General features: G+C 45.6%; 1 protein-coding gene across 2 annotated transcripts in view; it reads left to right on the forward strand.

Moving 5' to 3' along the window:
- The window catches only part of etv6 (ETS variant transcription factor 6), a 49484-nt gene that overhangs the window by 15285 nt on the left and 15334 nt on the right, over positions 1-18865 (forward strand). For both annotated transcript variants that reach the window (XM_075471264.1, XM_075471265.1), the window contains exon 3: positions 11474-11638. In XM_075471264.1, coding sequence (XP_075327379.1) covers positions 11474-11638 — 165 coding nt within the window. The remainder of the gene's footprint in view (positions 1-11473; positions 11639-18865) is intronic.

An 18865-nucleotide genomic window follows, 5' to 3' on the forward strand; every position in this document is an offset into this window, starting at 1 on the left:
CCAAGTTCTGGAGGTTCTGTAGCTGGACGTGTCGGGCTTTATTCAGCACCAGCGCCGCTGCAGCTGAGGCCCGATTGGTGGATAATTGGATTATTATGGAAACGCAAGGAAACAAAACACGCTGCCACGGCCGGAATCACTTCCTATGTGACGTCTGAAGAAAGCCATGGAAACCAGAACGGCTGGTTTTCCTGTGTGTGTGTGTGTGTGTGTGTGTGTGTGTGTGTTTGTTTGGTAGGGATGGGAATGGAAAACCGGTTCTTGTTGAGAACCGGTTCCCGGTGTTTCAGTTCCTTGGAATCGTTTTGGCGATTTTGCAAACGATTCCCTTATCGATTCCAGTGGGCGCGAATGACGTCACCACGCAGCGTTGCGTGGCGAGTCCAGCGCAGCCAGCAGCCAACAGTAAACATGGCGCCCAAGCGGTACAAACGCTGGAAAGTTTGGTTCCACATCCCTAAAAAAGACGACAACAGGGCAACTTGCAAAGTGAATATTTCACCAAAGGGAGGAAATACTACCAACATGCAATAACTATGAATGAATGTCGCGTTTTCCATCTGCTCCGGACTAACGTTGGTGAATCTGAACCCAGCAATGTTAGCAACGTTAGCATGTCCTCGGCTAACACTGCAGGTAACTAACTAACTAACACTGCCTATCATGTTAGCTCCATTTGCCTGATTGTAAAAGCTGCTGTTAGTAACGGTTAAGGTTAAATGAATGCCTTCTCAGGCATTACATTTAGATGAAATCATGAGAGACAGAGCCTGACTGGCTCAGAGCCAGAGGCTGGTGGTACTACCCCCAGTTCACCTCTACCTCCAGCTTCTCCTTTCACCAGAGCAGGAAGAGTTAAATTACCCAGGCCAGGATAGACCAATGTGGACCTCACCGTTGTTGGGTTTGTGAGGTCACGACTCGTGTTACTTCTAAACTAAACAAAGTTGATGCTAATCGACCGGTTTGTTGTCCTTTTTCTCCAAATGAGAATCGATAAGGGAACCGACAAAGAACCGAATCGTTAAGCAGAATCGGAAATGGAATTGGAATCGTAAACATCTTATTAATTCCCATCCCTAGTGTGTGCACGTGTGTGTGCGCGCTCACAGCTGCTCTGTGTGTGTGTGTGTGTGTGTGTGTGTGTGTGTGTGTGTGTGTGTGTGTGTGTGTGTGTGTGTGTGTGTGTGTGTGGGAGGATGAATCTCTCTGAAGCTTCGGTGAGTTTCAGGGGAAATTTCCTGCCCTGGAAGCAGCTCCTGTCCTCAGGAATTTCCTGAGTGGGCAGCCGGCGCTTCCTGAATAAATGTTGTTGTTGTTGTTGGTGTGCATGTGTGTGTGTGCACGTGTGTGTTTAACTCCTCTGAAAGGGAAACTGTTCTCACAGCCAGCAGAGCTCAGCCCCCCCTCTTCCTGTTCGCGACACACTCCACATGGGGCTGAGCTCAGCCATCACCGTGCACACACACACACGTGCACACACACGTGCACACTCTTCCTCTGGTTAAAACGTCGGCTTCATTCCTTCCGTAAACTCTGAGATCTGGAGGCTGCCTCACAGGAAGATATGCGTCTGTATTTATGTTTGGAACAGAAGAAGAAGAGTTGATGCTGCCTCTGGCTGCAGGGACCACCCACAGGGAGGGGGGGGGGGGGGGGGTCCACTTCCTTATCTGGCCGAGTTTCTCATCTCAACCGCCGTGCTTCACACGTCTCTGCCCAGAGTAGAGTCACAGCAAACCTCCAGGCTCCTCCAGGCTCCTCCAGGCCTTCTCCAGGCTCCTCCAGGCCTTCTCCAGGCTCCTCCAGGCCTTCTCCAGGCTCCTCCAGGCTCCTCCAGGCCTTCTCCAGGCTCCTCCAGGCTCCTCCAGGCTCATTCATGCTCATGAGTGCCGGGCATGTCTGTGCTGGTCGGAGCGGGAAACAGAGGCTCAGCTGCACAAATACAGAAAAGAAGGAGCCGAGATCGCTTTGTTTGATGTGGAACTTAAACCGGGAGAAACTCCACAAACATTAAAACTGTGTTCAAAACCGCATACCACATACTGCATAATGAATCAAATCAAATCAAATGTATTTATATAGCACATTTCATGTACAGAACAATTCAAAGTGCTTCACATAAAATAAAAGCATTGCAGCAGGGAGTGGAAGAAGCATTAAAATACATAAAAGAATATAAAGAGAAACAAATAAAATCATTTTAAATGAATTTAAAAACCAGCAACAGTCCAGATAAGTTCAAAGACAGCGTGCAGATTTCATGCATAGACACATGAGAACAGAAATGTTTTTAACCTGGATTTAAAAATGTCTCCATTTGGTGAAAGATACTACATACTGCATACTCATCGATCAGACAGTATGCAGAGCGTTTACCCACAATGCATTTCGCTCCTGCCCGAGCCGAAATCAGCCACACTTCCTGTTATTTTCACAAAATAAAATACCCATTGCCTTTTATCATAGGGAAAGCCATTACCATACAATCGGTGCTTTTGTTTTGAAAACAGGAAGTGAACCTACCCTCGTTGTAGCTAGCTTCAAACTGCCGTTTTGACAGGAAATGACGATCGGCGACGTCACGTTACGTTGCATCTTGGGTAGTTTGAGTATGAGTAGTAACCTCATGATGCATACCCAACATTTAGGACAATCTAGTACGCATCCGGGAACTTCTCCTTACTCAAACTGGCATACTAACTCAGAAAGTTAGTAGGAGTAGTAGGAGTAGTATGCGGTTTGGGACACAGCCACAGACTGATGGAAGGTGATCAGGAAGTTAAGCTGTTTCAGTTTCAGCCGATCCAAACACCTCCGACCGGTCGGGTTCGGCTGCAGACGCAACCTGGAGGATTTAGTTTTAGACTCGATGAGATCGGGCTTCACCGAGCCAATGAAACCATGAGGTTTCCTCACATTTACAAGAGATGCTAGAAAGTGATCCCAGTAAAGGTTCAACGGACTTTAAACTCTGTCTCTGAAACGCTTTGTGGGAATAGAGTGCACGCCCTTCCATTTGTTCAAAGGTCTTATATATCAGGATGTTAAATACTCTAAATAAGTCCTGGTCCTTCCCAGGAGTTCACTTTTTTGAACCAAACGCAGCACATCAGGGGTAAAAGGTCAAGAATCTTTATTGTCACTATGCAGGCAAAATGAAATTTAGTTCAGGAGCTCTTGGCTTTGAATACACAAAAAAGATATCTAAATAATCATTGAAAAAAATCCTTTTGGCTCTTCTTGCATCGTTTTGGGTGGGAATAAACCAATATTTTTGGAATTGGGCTATTTTTGATCATTTTATGGAATGTTGCATATTTGCAGCTGTGGGCTTTCCTGATTAATTTTGTAATCATACAATTTGGAGAGCTGAGCTCCCATTAGCGCTGTGAAAGGTGGACAAAGCAGAGCACACCAAAGGAGAGCAGAAGGAACTGGAACAGAGCACCGCAGAGCAGAGTGTAAAAAAAATATTACACATGAATGTAAATAATGTATGTAAATAAAAATATAAATCAAAATATAATGTAAATAAATAATGTATGTAAATAAAAAGCTTGTTGCATATCTGCAACTGTGGGTGCTACAAGGTTAAAGTAAAAAAGTAAAAAGTTCCATTGCAATCCGGTTCTTGTATGACTGTATTGTACATATCGCAGCATAAATAAGTCAAAGAATAAAAAGGTGTTGAACGATGGGCCGTTTGCCTCATTTAACCCGAGTCTGAAGCTGCTGCGTTAGAAAAGAATAAATGGAGGGGGAGAAAAAAAACTGGCTCCTGAACAAAAGGACGAGTGGCAGTTGAATTCAGGAACTAACCTGCATGAGCCGGCTCGCTCCTGAGCTGAACTAACTATCAGAAACAGGTCGCGCTGCTTCCTGGCCATAAAAGCCGAGTGTGACTGATGAGCTGTTTCATGTTTGCTTTGACTGGATGGAGTCCAGATGAGCCAGCACGTGCACGTGCACGCCGCTGGAGGAAGTGGAGGATGTGTGGGCGTGGGGGGGGGTTTCTTTGGACTGAAAAGTAAAAGTGTGCGGAGGTGGATTTCCCCTCGCCGCACCCACCTGACGGAGAATCGATGTGAGAGCCTCACGAAGGGAGATGAATGGTGTGAGGAAATGTGTTCATGCCCACATGTCCCTTAGTCAGGGTGTCAGAAGGTCAGCCCTCCTCCTCCTTCCTCCCGTCTGGAGGAAGAAAAAAGCCTTCACCCGATTCAGATAGCAAGACCAATACACTGGAAAAAATGCCCCTCCAAAAATAAGTAAGAAAAACAACAAATAAAAGACGTTTTTGCTTGAAATAAGCAAAAAATCTCCCAATGGAACTAGTGAAAATCGGCTTGTCAAGATTTCTTGAAATAAAATGTGATATTTAGGACTTTTGAGATAAAAGTGATCTTGAAATTAGCTTAAAAACCTTCAAATGTAAAACAAAAAGCTTGTTTCATGTGATATGTGACTCAAAACAATTTGTTTTCAAGACTTTTTCATTTAACGAGATATTCCAGATGTATTGTCTTCAAACAAGTCCCTATATCTGGCTGAAATGGTGCTTGTTAGGCAGTTGTGTCTTATATTAAGTGTAATGAGATATTTTGAATAGAAATGAGACAAATATAGTTGGTAAGACTTTGATTTTTTCCAGTGTGTCCGCCTACTTCTGCCGGGAGAGAAAAAGGCAAACATTTACCGAGGAGCTGAGTGACTCAGGAGCCCCGACTCCCAGCGTTGCTGATGCAGTCGGGCTTTTTTTGTTGTTGCCTTCGGGTTCATCCGGGTCGAGATGCATCGGTTATATTTAGGCTGCTGAAAGTCAGAAAACGGTGTCTAATCTGACTTTTACATAACGTTGCTAACATTGCTAACATTGCTGGGTTCAGATTCACCAACGTTAGTCCGGAACGGATCGAAAACGCGACATTCATTCATAGTTATTGCATGTTGGTAGTATTTCCTCCCTTTGGTGAAATATTCACTTTGCAAGTTGCCCTGTTGTCGTCTTTTTTAGGGATGTGTAACCAAACTTTCGAGCGTTTGTACCGCTTGGGCGCCATGTTTACTGTTGGCTGCTGGCTGCGCTGGACTCGCCACGCAACGCTGCGTGGTGACGTCATTCGCGCCCACTGGAATCGATAAGGGAATCGTTTGCAAAAATCGCCAAAACGATTCCAAGGAATTGAAACACTGGGAACAGGTTCTCAACAAGAACCGGTTTTCCATTCCCATTCCTACGGGCCGCAGGGTTCTGGGGGTTCTGGAGGTTCTTGAGGTTCTTGAGGTTCTGGAGGTTCTGGGGGTTCTGGAGGTTCTTGAGGTTCTGGAGGTTCTGGAGGTTCTTGAGATTCTGGGGGTTCTGGAGGTTCTGGGGGTTCTGGAGGTTCTTGAGGTTCTGGAGGTTCTTGAGATTCTGGGGGTTCTGGAGGTTCTGGGGGTTCTGGAGGTTCTTGAGATTCTGGGGGTTCTGGAGGTTCTGGGGGTTCTGGAGGTTCTGGGGGTTCTGGGGGTTCTGGAGGTTCTGGGGGTTCTGGGGGTTCTGGAGGTTCTGGAGGGGACGGACCTCATTAACTCGTCTGGCTGAGAGGGGAAGTCGTCGGCTTCTGTACCACAACAACGAAACAAGATACTAGTGATCTCATCCTCCTCTTCCCTCCATTCATCCCAAGCGCTCACGAGTTGCCGTGGCAACTTGTGTGTGTGTGTGTGTTGGCGAGCATTAGCGTGGGCCTGAGAAACCTCAGAGTGAAAATTATGTGTCATCAGAGAGGATTAGGAGCCCACGGTTTAGTCAAGGGTTTGGGATCCTCCTGCTGTCGTGCTCCAGGGTTTTATTCAGAGTAAACATGCACACGTGCACACACACGTGCACGGTCATTCAGCAGGCGAGCTGATGATGAGGAAGACTGAAATTGATTTTCTTGTAACCTACGACAAATCTTTTTGCTGAATTTGCTCCAGAAAACGAGCAGAAAGGTCCATTAATCACCTGAATGTGATGGAGGACGGTTGTAAGCAAAGGATGTTGGCGTCTGCGCTGCGGCGATACCAGAGATCCAATAAGAGATCCAATAAGAGATCCAATAAGAGATCCAATAAGATCCTGAAGCTGCCACTTGAATGTGAATCAGACCGGAGTCGGAGTTTGTCCACTCATCAGCTGAGTCCCTCCATCTGCGTTAAAACATTATTTCCATCTTATTTTACATTATTCCGACTTTTTTCCGTCTTATTTTATTTTATTCCGACTTATTTCCATCTTATTTTACATTATTCCGACTTTTTTCCGTCTTATTTTATTTTATTCCGACTTATTTCCATCTGATTTTACATTATTCCGTCTTATTTTACATTATTCCGACTTATTTCCGTCTTATTTTATATTATTCTGTCTTATTTCCATCTTATTTTACATTATTCCGACTTTTTTCCGACTGATTTTACATTATTCCGACTTATTCTGTCTTAAGCAACATTTAAATGAATGAATTTTTAAATCAAAGCAGAACATTTTATTTTATTTCACATTCTGTGCAGAATTGAATGTTTTATTACATTTAAGTAGCATTTCTGATCATATGAACACCCCGTATTCTCGGGTGTAGCAGCAGGTTTATGTCGGAGCAGACATGTGACCTCAGGTTACCGCCTGCACCGTCTCCTTGGCTTTGCTACAGACTACATCCTGAAGCGTATAAATGTGGTATCGGAGGAACTCGGAGCGCGATGTCTGGCTCTGGGAACTTGACTCTCTGACTCGGTATCTGTTTCCCTTCCTGTTTGCCTTTCCTTCCTCTTTCTGCGTCTTTGTTTTAGTCCTCTCGCCGTTCTCCAGCCCTCGTTTATTGTCTCGACACACCATCCACACTTTCCTTTCTGCTTCCACTCTTCCTTTCCTCCTCCGCTGTCTGTTAATAACCCCCCCGGCGGCGCTCTCTAACCTTACCGCAGGAAGCTTCCCGGGCTGAAACCGAGCCCACGCTGGATTGCTTCCTGCCAAAGTGCGTTATGGGACGCGTTTGTTTGGGCCCCTTCTTCCTCCTCCCGCCTCCCGCTCCCCTTGTTGCTTCTTCCTTTGGGCTCTGTGCAGATGGCCGAGGCCGGCAGACCGGATCTCGGAGGGCTTTTTGGCAGAGCAGCACATCTCTCTCCGGCCCTGGAGAGAGCATACCGCAGCCGTGACCTCTCGACCCGAGCTCGCTTCTGCCCGCCGCGGCCTCGCCGCTGTCGGCCACGAGAGACCAACGTGCAGCCGGTGCAGCTGAATTTACAGAAAGGAGACATATCTAAGCAACACCAAACATGTTGTAGCCTGGATATGATTTCTACTCTTTTAGCTGATTCTAGTTCAGATCTGCAGAAGCCTTTCGTATGACATCTGAAACATCTTCAAGAGCCACAAAGAAGTCGTCCAGCTGACCTCATTCAGCTCCGAGGATCAGCGTGACCTGGATATCTGAGAATCCACGCCGACAACGAGCCCATCCTGTGAAATCTGAAGGCATAAACCTCCACTTATTTTACATTATTCCAACTTATTTTAGATTATTCCGACTTATTTTACATTATTCCGACTTATTTCCGTCTTATTTTACATTATTCCGACTGACCTGGATGTCTGAGAATCTACGCCGACAACAAGCCCATCCTGTGAAATCTGAAGGAATAAACCTCCTTATCTGTTCCCTCTGGAGCTGTGAAACACCTGAATCCTGTTCTGACACTTTCCCCAGAGTGCGTGCTGACAGGCTGAAGCTCGAGCACGGCGGGCTGCGAGCCGATTGGCCGAAAACATCGGCCTTCCCAGACTTATCAGCGGCGCTCGCGCCGCTATCAGAACACAGAGGACTGGATGGGAAGAAATAGGAAGCTGACAATCTACACAGGGTTTCATTTTATATCGATCGCTCTGTGAAAACTTCCTTTGTTTGACTTGCCGGGGGAGCTAAAAGAAGGATGGCGGTGGTGGGGGGGGGGGGGGTGAAAGCGAGCTTCTTATTACTCGTGTGACAAGTGACATCGGCGGCCAAAGATAACAGCTGTCCGACTCCCAGAGGAAGTGTTTGAGGCCGGCCGATAAGTCGGATGTAAGAAGTGTCGTGATGCTCTGATCTGAGCGGTTAGAAGTCTGGTTTCATGTGAGAAAACAAGATGGAGGACAGGAAGTGGAGGCGAGCCCGAGTGTTACAGCTCACACTGACATGAGGCATCTGTCTGACTGCTGCTTTCTGGATAACTTCGCTCATAATCTGAGGTTTGCTGGTTTAGGGTAAAAAAGGTAAAAAAAAAGAAGAAGAACAAGAAGAAAAAAGTCTGATTTTGTGTATTTTTAAACGGAAAACATCTAAAACACTAAAATCATCGCCGTGTTCCTAAAGAACACATGTTGCACAGTTTTTACCGTAAATAAAGTTTTATGGCCTATGAAAGGAAAATAGACTTTAAATGTGGAATTTCTCCATCGCACATACAGAAAGTTTGATTGACACGACATACGGTAACTATGACAACACGAATTATCGTCTTTGCACTGTGATTGAGTTGGACCTATTCATCAGTTTCTGTTGCCATCACAGCCGATCGCAGCCGTGGCAGATAAATACCCATGACCATCGATGCCGATCGCAGCCGTAGCAGATAAATACCCATGACCATCGATGCCGATCGCAGCCATAGCAGATAAATACCCATGACCATCGATGCCGATCGCAGCCGTAGCAGATAAATACCCATGACCATCGATGCCGATCGCAGCCGTAGCAGATAAATACCCATGACCATTGATGCCGATCGCAGATAAATACCCATGACCATTGATGCCGATCGCAGATAAATACCCATGACCATCGATGCCGATCGCAGCCGTAGCAGATAAATACCCATGACCATTGATGCCGATTGCAGCCGTAGCAGATAAATACCCATGACCATTGATGCCGATCGCAGCAGATAAATACCCATGACCATCAACGCCGATCGCAGCCGTGGCAGATAAATACCCATGACCATCAACGCCGATCGCAGCCGTAGCAGATAAATACCCATGACCATCGATGCCGATTGCAGCCGTAGCAGATAAATACCGATGACCATTGATGCCGATCGCAGCAGATAAATACCCATGACCATCAACGCCGATCGCAGCCGTGGCAGATAAATACCCATGACCATCGCGTAGCCGTATCAGATAAATACCCATGACCATCGATGCCGATCGCAGCCGTAGCAGATAAGTACCCATGGCCATCGCAGATAAATACCCATGACCATCGATGCCGATCGCAGCCGTAGCAGATAAATACCCATGACCATCGATGCCGATCGCAGCCGCAGCAGATAAATACCCATGACCATCGATGCCGATCGCAGCCGCAGCAGATAAATACCCATAACCATCTATGCCGATCGCAGCCGCAGCAGATAAATACCCATGACCATCGATGCCGATCGCAGCCGTAGCAGATAAATACCCATGACCATTGATGCCGATCGCAGCCGTGGCAGATAAATACCCATGACCATCGATGCCGATCGCAGCCGTAGCAGATAAATACCCATGACCATTGATGCCGATCGCAGCAGATAAATACCCATGACCATCAACGCCGATCGCAGCCGTAGCAGATAAATACCCATGACCATCGATGCCGATTGCAGCCGTAGCAGATAAATACCCATGACCATTGATGCCGATCGCAGCATATAAATACCCATGACCATCAACGCCGATCGCAGCCGTGGCAGATAAATACCCATGACCATCGCGTAGCAGATAAATACCCATGACCATCGATGCCGATCGCAGCCGTAGCAGATAAGTACCCATGGCCATCGCAGATAAATACCCATGACCATCGATGCCGATCGCAGCCGTAGCAGATAAATACCCATGACCATCGATGCCGATCGCAGCCGCAGCAGATAAATACCCATAACCATCGACGCCGATCGCAGCCGTGGCAGATAAATACCCATGACCATCGATGCCGATCGCAGCCGCAGCAGATAAATACCCATAACCATCGACGCCGATCGCAGCCGTGGCAGATAAATACCCATGACCATCGATGCCGATCGCAGCCGCAGCAGATAAATACCCATGACCATCAACGCCGATCGCAGCCGTGGCAGATAAATACCCATGACCATCGCGTAGCCGTAGCAGATAAATACCCATGACCATCGATGCCGATCACAGTCGTAGCAGATAAATACCCATGACCATCAACGCCGATCGCAGCCGTGGCAGATAAATACCCATAACCATCGACGCCGATCGCAGCCGTGGCAGATAAATACCCATGACCATCGATGCCGATCGCAGCCGCAGCAGATAAATACCCATGACCATCAACGCCGATCGCAGCCGTGGCAGATAAATACCCATGACCATCGCGTAGCCGTAGCAGATAAATACCCATGACCATCGATGCCGATCACAGTCGTAGCAGATAAATACCCATGACCATCAACGCCGATCGCAGCCGTGGCAGATAAATACCCATGACCATCAACGCCGATCGCAGCCGTGGCAGATAAATACCCATGGCCATCGCGTAGCCGTGGCAGATAAATACCCATGACCATCGATGCCGATCGCAGCCGCAGCAGATAAATACCCATGACCATCGATGCCGATCGCAGCCGCAGCAGATAAATACCCATGACCATCGATGCCGGCCGCAGCAGATAAATACCCATGCCCGCTGTTTAGTCAGCGACGGCGGGATTCAACGCCGGTCAAACGCCACCCCACTGCAGTGGAGAGCCAGATGTTTACCCAGAACGGCTTATTATCGTCGGCATCATTCGGACTGAAATTTGATTCATTGGGTTTACATTTGAACTGATATTTGGATTCAGATTTTTGGCTCCCAGCTCTTAAACCCTCTGAGATCGGAGCTTCCTCCTCTGTGAAGGCGGTTTCTGCTGGTGTCAAGAGTTCCACAGCTTTTCTTTTCCCTTCCCTGTAAATGCTTCTTGGTCACCGTTGCAGATGTTTTCCTCTCTCGTTCCCACGGCCGTGAAAGAAACTGAGTGGGAGGAAGGGGGGAGAGGAGTCTCTTTCTTTTTCCTTCTGTACACAGACCAATAAACTGATGTTTCTGTCTGGAGTTCAGAGGGTGAAAGAGCAGCAGAAACCAGTCTGGACTTCCTTTTTCATGTCTCTGATTCACTCTGCATGCCTCCCCTCTAACCCATCATCTTCTAATCGTTTATTCTATCCTCCTCTCCCTCTCTGACTGTCTCCTCCTTCTTCTCTTTTTTTTTTAATCTCTGCTGCCGTTCCCGTAATCACTCCCTCCTTTTGGCTTTTATCTGCACTTCCTCAATATCCTTTTTACTGCCTCTACCTCCTTCCTTCCTCTCGCCCCTTCCCCCGCTTCCCCTCCTTCCTGACTGAATTCATCTTTTTTTGCCTCCATTTTGTTGCCTCCTCACCTAACCCTGCTCTCGGCCTCTTGTCCAGGTTTTCAGCCGGTGTTCTGGAGCCGGGAGGACGTGGCCCAGTGGCTGCGCTGGGCTGAGAAGGAGTTCGCCCTGCGGCCCATCACCAGCGGCACTTTCCAGATGAACGGCAAGGCCCTGCTGCTGCTCACCAAGGAGGACTTCCGCTACAGATCCCCTCACTCCGGTACCGTTTCAGACTCTGGCTCGGAAACATTGCTGAAATGTTTTTCCAAATGAGTCATTTCAGCTGATTGGATGACGTCTTCTTTCAGTTAAACTGGAGGAAGACGGAGGAAGGATGTGGAAACACTGGGTGGGAAATAAAGTGGAGGCTTAATTCTGAAGGAAAAACCAAAGATTTTTAACACAATCTTAAGTGTTGGACCCTCTGAGTCGATGTGTTTTACAGCAGAGCTTTAACAGGAGCAGCTGGTGCAGCGAGGCTGCCGGGGGAGGAAGTGGGAGACGGTTGATCAGGAAGTACAAAGAAAACCTCAACCGTCGCCCCGGCAACGCCAGGGGCAGATATGAAGCATTCAGGCAGGAAAAAGGCTCCTAACTCCTAACTTTATATCACCAAACAGGAATAAAATTCCCTCAGATTTGGAGTCAAATGAGCAACAAAAAAATTTTTATTTTTTATTTTTATTTTTTTTTTTGACATTCAATTATAATTTCTTGTATAACAATTCATTTCCAACTACATGTGTATGATTGTGACAGCCATATTAAGTATTTTATGTGGTTTTTGAAGCATTTTGGTCATGAGACTCCTCTTATTTCTTTATATTTTGCATCCAAGCAGCTTAAGTGATCTTCAGCAATAGTTTCAACACTTTCTGAAGGTTTTTCATTGTTTTTATTTGGACATTTTCTGCTTTTTTCCTCATTTTCAGTCCAGTTTTTCTTCATTAAGCCACTTAACTCTGAGCTATGAACCATTCAGACCATAGACCGCGGAACGTGTTTGAACAAGAGGGGGTCACCAAAATTTTAGGTCGAACATGATGCATAGCCGAGGCTATGCACAGTATACACGGACACGCACGTAATGCCATCAGTCATGTCAGCCAGCATAGAACAGCGCAGAATAAAGAAAGGTACCTCAGTGGTCGGTGGTAACGCAACTGAAGCTGCTTGCTTGTACCAGAACTAAAGCACTATGAGAAACACTGAACCCAGAGAAGTGCACGTTCTGTGGTGCTTGGTCAGGGGAATGTATGGGAATATGCTTGCTGTTTTATCAGAGCTGGGCGTGCGCCTCTGATCGGAGCTGCATCAACTTGTACAAGTTACTGTTCTCGGGCTGGTTGCCGTCTATTGGTATTCCCTGGCCCGCCAGAAACATAGCGAAGATAGCTGCTTCAGCAGCATTTCTCTCTTAAGCTGCGTGTTCACCAAGAGCGACCTCGCTGGAGAAGCTTCGCTTGAGAATTTGCTTTGGTAGCTCGTGACGTCACATTTAGAGTGTTCCATTTTTAAAGGCCCCGCGGCTGTGCAGCACCCCCGCGGAAAAAAACACGAGGAAAGAGAGGGCAGGGACACGAATAAACGTGTTGTTATTTACAATTTGTTATACAAGATATACATCACGTTACAAATTATGTAAAACTACATTAGGTACACCTGAGAAGAGCAGGAATAGCAGAGGCAGCTGTGAAAAATAAAATAAATTTGAAATAAAATCCGAAATAAATCCGAAATAAAACTTAATTGCAGTGAGAAAGGTATGCGTGGGGTTACTACACTATTGTATTGAAGCACTCGACACGGCAATTGCAACAGTCTCAGGATTAAACGACTATTGTTTGGATAGGAACCAAAGTTTACACGTCTGTTTCCGCGAACCCCGCGGATTGTCGGACCCCTACAATCTGTGGATTGTCATTGGTTTTCGCCGAACCGCGTCATAGCTCATTACCATAAAGTTAGCTTGAGTTTAATCGCTGGAATCCGCTCTGGTAGCTCAGTTAGCTCACCCTCCATAGAGAAATAATGACTTCCGGCGCTCAGGTAGCGTAGGTCGCTCTTGGTGTACACGCAGCATTAAGTTTCTGGTTTGACTGTAACTGTGTGTCCAACTGAGCTGCCACGCTGGGCTACTGGGACACCAGAATTTGAAATTGAGCAACACTGTCTTTGTGATGCCTGCTGTTTGTATGCTCCCTGAATGTATCTACAGCATTTTTCCAATTGTAGAAACCGTTCACGGCAAAAGCAGGCTCGTTCTTACTCACCGTAGGTTTTTCTTAGCACAGCAGCGACATTGCGTGCAGAACAGTTTCCCTCTGGTCTCACATAGAGTCAGCCGAGCAAAATGCTTGAACCACTGGTATTGCACGGATCGGGTTCGTTGTGAAGAACCTGTCCCTTGCACCCTCCTGGTTCTTTTTAGCACATCGGGGTTGCTTGGTTGATGAGGCTTTGTAAGATCCCTGCAGCACTCACTTGAACAGTGCCCATGGCTAGCCTCAGCGAGGTTTGGTTCGGTTAGCGTAGTAGTTGAAGAACATTCGTCTCTGTTGCTTGGTTGGTCCGCAGTTGAAGGTTGGGAGCACAGCTGTCCCATCAGATGATGCTGTGCTTTTTACTTGTTTTGCTTTGTAATTTTCAAAAATGGGTTTGTGCAAAGATAACACAGTCTGTCACCTTTGATTGAGCTGATGTCTAACTTGGCCACTAAATCAAATCAAATGTATTTGTAGCACATTTCATGTCCAAAACAATTCAAAGTGCTTTACATAAAATAAAAGCATTGAAGCAGGGAGTGGAAGAAGCATTAAAAATACACAAAAGAATATAAAGAGAAACAAATAACGATGTTTAATGCTCTTTTTGGGAAGTCCAGTTAAAAGAGCGTTACAGTGATGGAGTCTGCTGGAGATGAATGCATGGATGAGTTTCTCCTGGAAACCTTTAATTCTGTTGATGTTTCTGAGGTGGTAAAAAGCTGCCTTGGTGACAGCTTTGATGTGGCTGCTGAAAGTCAGATCTGAGTCTATCAACACTCCGAGGTTACCAACTCGCTCAGTGATTGTAAGGTCCCGAGTCTCAAGATATTTACCAACGCTGACCCTCTTCTCTTTGCTACCAAACAGAATGAGCTCAGTTTTTTTCTTCATTTAATTGTAGAAAATTCTCTCTCATCCAGGTGTTTACTTCCTCCAGACACTGACACAGTACGTCTGCTGGGCTGCAGTCGCCATGGTGACAGAGACACATAAAGTTGTGTATCGTCTGCATAACTGTTGATAATTGATGTTGAAGTTCTATAATATCTGACCCAAAGGGAGCATATACAAGTTAAACAGAAGAGGTCCAAGAATTGACCCCTGGGGGACTCCACAAGTCATGGCCACTCGCTCAGATTCATTGAGCTGCTGTCTGTAACTTGGGCACTAGAGGGCAGTAATTGTTTCACACTTTTTCTAAACGTAAAAAGAACATAGTAGAGAAATTGCGTGACTAAAGAATAATAAGACTTCCCAATGAAAAAGGACTTGAGGGATTTCCTTATCTTCAGATCCTAATATTTGCTCTTTCAGCAAGGCGATGCTTTATGGTCATTTTAGGAAATATTTATTCAGAATACTCGGTTTCATCACACAACACGTTGTCTTTGTTTTGATCTCAGCCTAAAACGGTGTGAATATAAAGGGTCACATCAGTTTAATGTGCTGTACAGCTGAGCAGCGGATTGTTGCAGTGGTTCAGAACATGCTGTATTTCAGCACGTCTTGGAGGAATAATCCTGTTCCTGAGTGAAGCGGCCCAGCTGACAGCTGCTGTCCAGCTCACGTCAGGATGTTTCAGCCGTTTGCATCCTGTCAAGAAAGTCATCTTCAGGTCAAAGACTGACCGTCCTCACATGTGAATCTGTGATGTAAAGTTGTTCCTCACTAGGGATTGGAATTGATAAGATTTTTACGATTCCAATTCCATTTTCGATTGTGCTTAACGATTCGGTTCTTTATCGGTTCCCTTATCGATTCTCATTTGGAGAAAAAGGACAACAAACCGGTCGATCAGCATCAACTTTGTTTAGTTTAGAAGTAACACGAGTCGTGACCTCACAAACCCAACAACGGTGAGGTCCACATTGGTCTATCCTGGCCTGGGTAATTTAACTCTTCCTGCTCTGGTGAAAGGAGAAGCTGGAGGTAGAGGTGAACTGGGGGTAGTACCACCAGCCTCTGGCTCTGAGCCAGTCAGGCTCTGTCTCTCATGATTTCATCTAAATGTAATGCCTGAGAAGGCATTCATTTAACCTTAACCGTTACTAACAGCAGCTTTTACAATGAGGCAAATGGAGCTAACATGATAGGCAGTGTTTGTTAGTTAGTTACCTGCAGTGTTAGCCGAGGACATGCTAACGTTGCTAACGTTGCTAACGTTGCTGGGTTCAGATTCACCAACGTTAGTCCGGAGCAGATCGGAAACGCGACATTCATTCATAGTTATTGCATGTTGGTAGTATTTCCTCCCTTTGGTGAAATATTCACTTTGCAAGTTGCCCTGTTGTCGTCTTTTTTAGGGATGTGTAACCAAGCTTTCGAGCGTTTGTACCGCTTGGGCGCCATGTTTACTGTTGGCTGCTGGCTGCGCTGGACTCGCCACGCAACGCTGCCTGGTGACGTCATTCGCGCCCGCTGGAATCGATAAGGGAATCGTTTGCAAAATCGCCAAACGATTCCAAGGAATTGAAACACTGGGAACCGGTTTTCCATTCCCATCCCTATTCCTCAGTGCAGCTAAAACGAGCCGTCGTGTGATAAATCCTGTAAATCTGAAGTTATTGCTCCTCAGTGTTGGTAGTTGGCATCCTAAACATCAGTTTGGGGAACAGAGCCGTCCTCTGGCTGCCTGTTTCCTCCTTCAGGGGTCCAGTTCCCATCAGCCCCTGCTGAGCGTCATATTTTCCTTTTTTTACTGTAAACATCATGTTCATCGACTTTGTTTCAGTTGAAAACACGAAAGCTAAAGGTGAGATGACGGGACGTTTTCTCCAGTTTCCCTCTGACTGTGAGATATGAACCATTCAGGCAGGAAAAAGGCAGATGAGCAAAACAAAAAAATATTAGATTTTTTTTTCTTCATTAATTTACTCAAATAGTGGCCTAAAATGAACAGAAACAGACATTTAATTATAATTTCTTGTATAACATTTAATTTCCAACTACATGTGTATGATTGTGACAGCCATAGTAAGTATTTTATGTGTTTTCTTTTAAGCATTTTGGTCATGAGACGCCTCTTTATTTCTTTATATTTTGCATCCAAGCAGCTTAAGTGATCTTCAGCAATAGTTTCAACACTTTCTGAAGGTTTTTCAGAGTTTTCATTTGGACAAAATGATCGTCATATTTTCCTTTTTTTACTGTAAACATCATTCAGACTCGACTTTGTTTCAGTGGAAAACACTAAAGCTAAAGGTGAGATGACGGGACACTTTCTCCAGTTTCCCTCTGACTGTGACTCAGAGCTGCATGATTATTAGTTCCTGCTCAGATTTTGTATTAAAGAATCAAAACAAACACCAGGAAGTGAGAACTGAAAGCGTGTTTACCATCACTTCCTTTATGAGAATCATTTCCTTGTTTTGGTAACGCAGCAGGTTAATGTGTCATGGCGGTCGGTGTGCTAAACGCCACTCCACCTGTCGGCGTTTCTAAGTGAGTAAATGTTCTTTGTGAGGACAGGAGCTGAAAGAAAAGATGTAAATCATTCAGGGAACTTCCTGCTCAGCCTTTGTTCCAGCTGCCCGTCATCACTGAATAACCTCTGAAAGCAGAAAGCAGCTTTCTGAGGTTTTAACGTAAGAAAAAGCAGAAGCAGGGAGTTAAAAACCTTCCAGGGTTATAAAGCCGTTTCCAAACTATCTGGAGTCCATCGTTCTACAGAGAGAAAGGACCTCAGTCAGCATGTTAAAGGTTAAAGGTCACCCCAAGGTCAGAAACCCAAGAGCTACATCTCAGACTCTGCAGGCCTCAGTTAGCATGTTAAAGGTTAAAGGTCACCCCAAGGTCAGAAACCCAAGAGCTACATCTCAGACTCTGCGGGCCTCAGTTAGCATGTTAAAGGTTAAAGGTCACCCCAAGGTCAGAAACCCAAGAGCTACATCTCAGACTCTGCGGGCCTCAGTTAGCATGTTAAAGGTTAAAGGTCACCCCAAGGTCAGAAACCCAAGAGCTACATCTCAGACTCTGCAGGCCTCAGTTAGCATGTTAAAGGTTAAAGCGACACTCCGGAATTTTCGACATTGGAACTCATTTCCGAGTCAACCAGAGTGTAAGAAATGTGTAGAGATGTTTTTTTTTTTTTTTTTTTTAATTCCATGCAGCCCTTGTAAAACCACTGGTCGCTGTTGCTAAGCTAGCGCAAGTGATCCACTTTTGGTAGCCTGCCACAAAAAAACAGTCTTGCCCAATTCAATAAACACTCAAAGCACATCAGTTGTCTTGCCAGGCTATCGATGCAAATATCTACGTTGATAGAGAGATTTAGGGAGTAAAACCAACTTTACAATTATATTTTATCACCCGCAGCCATTCGTGCTTCCTGGTTTGAAAGTTTGGCAGCCGCGGACTAATATCTAGCACCAATCTTACCGGCTCTCGCTGCCAATAGTTTGTTTTGTGAAGAATGATGCTACACTCTGCATCGGCTCTTGCATGAAGAATGATGCAGTTTGATTTAAAGTATTTTACTTAGTGTCAACGAATATACACATGCAAATAATATGATGGCTATGGGACATTAGGCTACGATAGATTAAATATAATAAATGATAATATTTACATCTGGTTAGATGAGAACAACTCTTCATTTTGCACGCAGCTGTCACAACTACTTGAGGATACAAAAACTTGATCAAAGAATGGCAATGTTCGGAGAACCCGGTGCTTTTGATGACGAGGACGAGCCATTTAATTTTTCCAATGAAGCATACCTGTACAAGCTGGAATATACTGAGCAAGAGTTGAGAGAGATCTCTCGAACGAGAGAGCGCGTCTGCACTGCACCAGTGCACCCTGACCTCGCAAACGTCACTCACACGATACGCCAATGCTTTCTGTCCAGATATAAACTGTCAAACTATCTGGGAAACATAGATGTCATGTCAATGTTTGGTTGTTTCTAGATGACTCATGAGTGTACAGTGCATTGTAGAGGTTTGTGAACAGTGTACGCATCTCTTCTAAAATCGCTTTCATTGCCCCATTCATCTCGTCTAAAAAATTCACAATGTCACACCAGAGCACTAGCGTTACTACTACATGGGCATTTACGGTTTAGCAAATACTTTCACATAACTTCTGATACCCATTCTTACAGCAATTACACAAACCAACAGTAAATCACTATAGCAGGTAAATACAAAAGCATAGCAAAGGTTATAGGTAACGTAAGC

The sequence above is a fragment of the Odontesthes bonariensis genome, chromosome 8 (assembly GCF_027942865.1).
Source record: "Odontesthes bonariensis isolate fOdoBon6 chromosome 8, fOdoBon6.hap1, whole genome shotgun sequence".
Lineage (NCBI taxonomy): Eukaryota > Metazoa > Chordata > Actinopteri > Atheriniformes > Atherinopsidae > Odontesthes > Odontesthes bonariensis.